This window comes from Camelus ferus, chromosome 1, assembly GCF_009834535.1.
Source record: "Camelus ferus isolate YT-003-E chromosome 1, BCGSAC_Cfer_1.0, whole genome shotgun sequence".
Taxonomy (NCBI): domain Eukaryota; kingdom Metazoa; phylum Chordata; class Mammalia; order Artiodactyla; family Camelidae; genus Camelus; species Camelus ferus.
In genome coordinates, this window is record NC_045696.1 from 36,383,720 (window position 1) to 36,391,305 (window position 7,586).

Sequence of the window (7,586 nt, forward strand, 5' to 3'; positions counted from 1 at the left end):
AAGCCACACTTTCATCTGGAGAAGGCTTCTTAATTTTCTTTCTAGGTTCTGCCTCTCTTTACATATAGCCATTCTCTGAGTATCTGTCTTCAGTCTGCCTTTTTTTGTTTGTTTTTTCTTGCTCTATTCCTGGGAAATCCTATTTATTCCCATGACTTCAGCTATAACTGAGCCCTAACCCCTTTCCTGAAGTTCAAGTGCTCCTTCCCACCTACCCATTAGTACCTACACTCATTATATTCAAAGGCAAACCCAGTACTCCATGCTCTGCCTCCATCCTCCTATGTGTAAGAAAACAAAACAAAGAATCAGGTAAACATATTCTGTTTTTCCCATGTTGACTGGTCTGATTATCATTTCCCCAGTCATCCAGGGGTCCATTAGAAGTAATTGCAAGACTAGGAAACATCCGAAGTTATTACAGTCTGAGTTAGAGAAAGGTTAATTTCAAGTATGTAAGCTTTCTTGCCCTCAGTCCCCACAGTTCCTTTTTAATGTACTAACCAGTCCTCTGCATTTTCTTGATTACATGCAGGTCTGCAATTAAGGCCTTACGTCCTGGAGGGCTTCTTGTGTACTCCACGTGCACACTTTCCAAGGCAGAGAATCAAGATGTGATCAGTGAAATTTTAAACTCCTACAGTAACATCATGCCTGTGGACATTAAGGAAATGGCAAGGACTTGCTCCCAAGACTTCACATTTGCTCCTACAGGCCAGGAATGTGGGCTCTTGGTGATTCCAGATAAAGGTAAAGCCTGGGGCCCAATGTATGTAGCCAAATTGAAAAAATCATGGACTACTTGAAACTGGTGATGTACATTTGGTAAGCCTTTCCATCGGTTATACATCAATGTTTTATTATATTTATTTTTCTAGGCTTTCTACATGTTAACGTTTAAATAATAATGGAGTCACTTTCCTTGGGTCTATTTGGAATCCTATTTAGTTAATACTTCAGCATCTCAGGATCTGTGGTTGAGAATTTTTCAAGTGTATTTTTTTCCTAGAAATATATCTATAGTAATGATTTAAGGTGGTGCAGATGGTGTTTGTTCTGTATAATAAACCTACTGTCTTTTACTTGGCATTTTGTAGTTAAATTAATCAAAGTACATGGTTTTATGCATAAAATGTTTAGAAATGCATTCTATCCAAAATGTTGGTGCATTGAACCTTTAAAACTGCATATTTGCTGGCCCCCTTATCATTTTCTCCTGATCAAATACACAGATTCTTCCAGAGATTTCCCCCACCTTCTCTGTAAGAACTGATTGATATTCTGAGACTAACTTCTTAAACAGCACTATTTCTAGTTCTAACAAAATAAGTTTCTTATTTGCCAAGTTGTTTTTTGTTAAGAACTATCTTCTGTTTACTGCAAAGGTCAGTGACTCCATTGACATCAGCTTTATTTCTCCACTTTTTTTTGTATTCACAAATACAAATTGAAAGGGTAAATTATGTTGAAAGGCCGCTAGAACAGCAGATTCACATGCACATGTTTGACTTTCGACATTCAGCTTGTAGAATAATGGAGTCTATCCAGCAGGCTATAAAGCAAGTACTTGAAACAAAACCAGAATGATTAATAACCGCAATAACTGAACTATATTTGGAGAGTTTGCTACATAATTGCAGTCATAATGAGCACTACAGAATCTGATTATCTTACAGTTGCAATCTGGAGGGGCTTTTTATTTCACTCCGTTATGAAATGTTATCCGAGAGTGTGATGTCACATATTAATGCACAAGAGGGAGATGCCTAATGAGAGTGGATTATACTATTACCAAAACCCAGTACTGTTTACTAAGTGGCTCTCCTTATTTACACATATCCTGGGAATATTGTATATATTTCTGTGTGTGTACTTAGGGTTTTAGCCTCAGGTTAGGATCATGTGTTTTCTCTAGAAATTGCTTCACTCAAATTCCAAACATATTTTTCCACCTATTAAGAAAAAATATGCAGCATATTTCAAAAGATTCTATCTGTTTAGAAATTACTTTTAAAAATAATGAACTCTGAATATGGAAATATAAAATTCTGCTGAAGCTGAATCCTTTTGTTTATTACATTCTATGTATTCAAACTAGAGACTATTTGCTCGCTTACTGTTTTTGTTTTGCAAGCATGTGTAACTGGAAAGACAGAGGAATAATGTTTTTTCTGTACTTTTATTCCATTAGCCATTTTGTTTCCTTTGTATCTAACCAATGTATTTAAAGAAAAGCTGGATCTCTCAAACTCAATCAGCTATACCGGGCTAATACAGAAGATTAATAATAATGGAAAAATTTGTGTGTGTGTGTATGTTTTTAGTTTGTGCTTATTGGTTTGTTTTCTCAATTTGAAATCCTGCTTTCAGATACTATAGGTTTAAAAACACATTTATTCTCTAGATTAATCAGAAAGTAAATGTTCACAGTGCACTTTGTTGAATGTCATTATTTTCCCAACATAATGCCTTGAAGCCTAATCTGAATACTCCATGTGCCATTGTATTAGACCTTTCTATAATTACTGAAAAAGGCATATATAGTTTACATGTAGTTTGCTTTATTATTAATAATAATTATAATGAAACAGCTAACATTCATTGAGCATTAAATGTTTGATTAAGTGCTTTATATTTATGTTATCTTTTTTGAACTTTAAAACAATTCCCGGAGTGAGTATTGTAACTACCTTTTGTGAATGAGAAAACCCAAGTTTAGCACTGTTCCTAGCTTGCCAAGGCTACACTGGTAAGTAAAGTGTGAAACAGAGATTAAAACTAGCTTCAAAGGCCCGACCCTTCTCCCTCCTCCATGCTGTCTCACAGGATATAGGTTATAGGAACACTCAACTGACTTTATCAACTGACTTTACCCTTATTCTCCATTGCTCAGCTTTCCCTTTGTATGCAGTTTCCTATTTTCAGTCATCAAAGGGTTAATTACTATTTGGGGGAAAAATTCTTAGGAATAGTTCAGGCTGTGCTCTATAGAAGTACTTCTTGTGATTGCAATACTTAGAAATCTCCCTTAGAGTTTTCTGTGCCTCCCTTTTCTTTGCAGATGCTGAAGAATAGAAATTTGGAGCAGCCTTGCAATGTCAATTGAAAAGCAGGGAGTAATTGATATTACTCTCTGTGGCATTCACTTTCAAAATAGCTTTATAAAAATTTAGGTTGCTTACCAACACATTAACTGCTGCCATCAGCACGCTGAACAGCCACTAGTTTCAGAAACAGACTATGAATAAATGTAATGCATTTAGATGGTTTGTACTGAATTTTTAAAGCATCAGATATTATCTATGGCTTGGAATCAGGGCTGCCTGCAGTTCTTCATCCTATTACATATATCTATATAGCCTTATACTGAAGATTGCATGTTACCTCCTTAACAGTATTATAAAAAATACCCTTTTGTACAATGTGAGTAGACATAAAATAACAGATACTGGGACATTTGCTACATGACTAAATAAAGTGATTGCAAATCTAACAGGCCCTTATCTAAGAAGACTTTATATCTGGAGATAAGTGTCAGATGATCTGCATAGGCTAATGCAACTCATCTGGAATACAAAGAGAAAATTGGAACCAATAGCAACAATTTTATTAGATGCCAAGAAGTCCTTTGATGCAATTGAATAGGACTACTTGTATTATATGTTAGGTAAATTTGGCATTGGGGACAAATATAATGGCACATTTTATTTTCAGCCCATTTATATGGTTCAAATCAATGGTTTACAATCTTCTTTTCCTTGCCTTATTGCTGCACTGGGGAGGGGAGTAAGGATGATACCCATTACTGATGTTACTCTTTGGGCTAACGTTGGAGCTATAATATCACCCAGATCCCATGGGTATCTGAAGGATATTCAGATGAAGGTTCACAAATTAACTAATGTCTGCTGGTAATCTACTACTTGTGCTGAAAGCCCTAACAGCATCTGTCCTGAAAACATTAAAAGTAATGTCAGAATTTGGAATGGCTTCAGGCTGCAAAGTCAATGGGAGAGAATCAGAAATACTATCTTGACAGAGCTGTTTCTATTAATATTACTTATCATATGACATTTAAAATAAAATGAAAATTTAAAAGAATTGATTTGGGGTTCTCATTAGGGAATGATTAAACTATAGAGTGAAAAAACAAACTTAAAAAATTGACCTGTTAATTCAATGCTTAAGATATCTAAAAAATAGTTTTCACTAAACCCAAGGAGGAGAAAAGCCTTGTAGAGCATATGCTTCTTTAAAATTTAATTAGCTCAATCAAATATTAACTCCATACCTTTCGGTAACTTTTCACAAATGAAAAAAGTAATTTCCTTAGTCATGTGAGACTATATAGTCATGTTGAAACTGGGTGAAACCATATGCTACCTTAGAAAAAGGACCGTTTGCCTCATTGGAAGCTATCTGATATATGTCATGACTCAATTAAGCTTGCTATGGCTTGTCAAAAGGAATTTTCTGCTGCGTATTGTTATGGAAGAGCCCATCACACACAAATAACTATACAGCCTAGCAGAATCAACAAACGAAAAATGTGTATAGCCTATTGAAAAAGGAGAAACAGGACTATTCTTCCTAGTTCTTAAAAACAAGTGGAAGTAAATTGTAGATATTAACAAGAATGGGCAGAGTTAAAAGGGATTAGCATTGGCAACAGGAGAAAAGAGGAACTGGGCTTATTTTAGTTTATCATTATTAAGTAAGAAAGATTGTTCACATACTCTTCAAAACAAGGTGTTAACAACCTTTGCAAAGTAGTAAGCCATTCCCCTATTCTGGCATTACCGTCGTCTCTGGGGTAAGAGACAGAGAAATGAGAGGACTAAAGAACTTGTGCTGACTTGTGAATTGATGTTAGAACAGGTTTACTGTGGGCTTGTAGCTCATAGCTGTCAACTATTAAGAAAAGGGAAGGGTGATAGCATCTAACTCTGATGCCACTGGAAATTTTTCTGTGTGATTTTTAGCCATGAAAAGTCAATATAACTAGCTACATAGATAGCCATTCCTTGACTTGATCATAAAAAAACTAAGGTATAAGTCCTAGATTATAACAAATATGTTAAGTGAACACAGCAGACATATGCAAACTATTTATGTTCTGCATAATGGTTGCTTTTGTCATATATCCTTGTACAGATTATCTTCTTTAAATCTTGTGTATGAAATGATAGCTATTCCCATACATGCGTTATTTTCAGCTACATAGTTAACTTGACCATATAGAGTTAACAGGTTCCTTTTCCACCCCACAGGACTCAACTGGCTGAAGCAACCTGATACAGTTTCAACAGAGGTGATTTTTGAACCAGGAGAATGGTTTAGGAGAAGTTTAAAGTGGGATCTGGAACATCACTCTGGAGTTGGGTGTAGATTGAGTCAGTCAAGCATATTTCAGAAGCAAAGGATGCTACGATGGGCCTGAAGAGTTTAGGATACACTCCTAGGAAGCAGATTACAACTCCCAACAAAGTTTACGCTTTCATCTATCTGGTCACACCCCCTACCTTCAATGAGGACTTTAGTACCTAGCTCATATCCTCTCTATTGGAATACCTACCACAGGCTGAATTCAACACCTCTATGAGAAACCCATCCAATATCCCACCTTTGTGGTTCCTTTACTGCTTCTTCCCCAGTGGCTTTTGTCTCTATTTGTCTTTAGCAAATCACTCTCCAGGAAATTCCCTAGAATTTGGCATTCTCTAGAGCCATACTCTCCAGTGGACCTTTCTACATAATAGAAATGTTTTATTTGCCCTGTCCAACATGGACAATATGGTAGCCATGCATGGTTATTGAGCACTTGAAATGTGGCTACTGTGATTGAGGAACATAACCTTTAGTTTTAATGACTTTAATTGTAAATAGCCACCTGTGGTTAGTGGCTACCATATTGGACAATATGGATCTAGAATTTCTTCACCTAGGATAATGTAATCTCAGTATCTCCTACTCTTCCAGCTTTCTTACTCTCTCATTTTCATTAAAACTGCAATCCAATTTCCTTGACACCATAGTTTTTATTTTAAATTTTTTAAATTGAAGTATAGTCAGTTTACAATATTGTGTCAATTTCTGGTGTACAGCATAATGTTTCAGTCATACATATATATACATATATTCATTTTTATATTCTTTTTCATTATAGATTACTACAAGATATTGAATATAGTTCCCTGTGCCATGCATTAGAAACTTCTTTATCTATTTTATATATAATAGTTAGTATCTGCAAATCTCAAACTCCCAATTTATCCCTTCCCACCCCATTTCACCCCCAGTAACCATAAGTTTATTTTCTATGTCTGTGACGTTGTAGCTTTTAAACCTTCATCCTCTTACTGTCCTTTCTCTTCTGGTATCCTTTCCTTACCTATCTTGGATCCTATGGTGGATAACTTGACACTTTTTCTCACAGTGCCCTCATCTCCTTCATGCTTTTGTATTCCAGTACATCTGATATTTAAACCTGCAACTCTTGATAAGTCCAGTAGTCCATGCTTCTACTAATATATACAGTGATGGCTGAGCATTGTTTGGAAAAAAAATCATATATTAGTGCAGACTGATGTTATTACAAATTTGTGCACCTGTGCAGATTGATTTCACTACAAATTCATGCTCACTTGCTTCTCCTAAGACTTACGTTGCTTAGCAATTTTGGCTGTTCTTTGACCAGCTTCCTTTTCCATTCTCATTAGTGACTTTTCCAAACTTCAGCTATTCTCTACAACTCTTTTGTATAAACACTCTGCTCCTGTCTCTCAGAAGATGATCCTGCCTCTTAGTTCCTTGAGAAAATTGTGGTCATCAGAGTGAGTATTCTTTTTTTATTTTTTAATTTTTTTTAAACTTTTTTTATTGAGTTATAATCATTTTACAATATTGTGTCAAATTCCAGTGTAGAGCACAATTTTTCAGTTACACGTGAACATATATATATTCATTGTCACATTTTTTTCTCTGTGAGCTACCATAAGATCTTGTATGTATTTCCCTGTGCTATGCAGTATAATCCTGTTTGTCTATTCTACATTTTGAAATCCCAGAGAGTGAGTATTCTTACTCTTTCCTAATAGATACTCCTCCTTTTATTTAGAAGCGCCATGTTCATCTGGCCTCACAAATTAGAAACGTGGGAGTCACGTTCAGTTTTTCTCTTTCCTTTTCTTCATTCTCACCTCTAGATAATAGCCAAGTCTCACTTTTTTTTTTTCTTCCTGTTCTCTCTTAGTATCATTGGCATTGCCTTAGTTAAGATCACCTGGCCTATTGAATTTTCTTCCCAGTCATCTTCCTACCTGCTGCCTCACACTTCACAATCCACGCTGTCTATTGCTGCTCTAGTGCTCTCCATATAATAAAACCCCATTATGTCATTACCCTGCTTAAAAGTTTTCAATGGCTCCCCATTGCCTGTAGGATGAAATCCACGCTCTTTTAGCATGTCATTACTAGGTCCTCTTGCTTTGAGATCTGTATCTCTCTCTCACACACACAGATACACACACACAATTACATCCTCTTTAACTTCATAAAAATTTGAACAATCCTACTGAAGAAACCTA

The 7,586-nt window shown here is 35.7% G+C and overlaps 1 protein-coding gene across 3 annotated transcripts in view; it reads left to right on the plus strand.

Annotated features, from left to right (window-relative positions):
• The window catches only part of NSUN3 (NOP2/Sun RNA methyltransferase 3), a 48,353-nt gene extending 42,325 nt beyond the window's left edge, over positions 1-6,028 (plus strand). For 2 of the 3 annotated variants that reach the window (XM_032477714.1, XM_032477727.1), the window contains 2 exons: positions 536-750; positions 5,271-6,028. In XM_032477714.1, the coding sequence (XP_032333605.1) occupies positions 536-750; positions 5,271-5,440 (385 nt within the window). In that variant the 3' untranslated portion in view covers positions 5,441-6,028. Of the gene's footprint in view, positions 1-535; positions 2,300-5,270 lie in introns of those variants that run through there. The other variant, XM_006189302.3, reaches the window with a different exon arrangement.
• Positions 6,029-7,586: the final 1,558 nt, after the last annotated feature.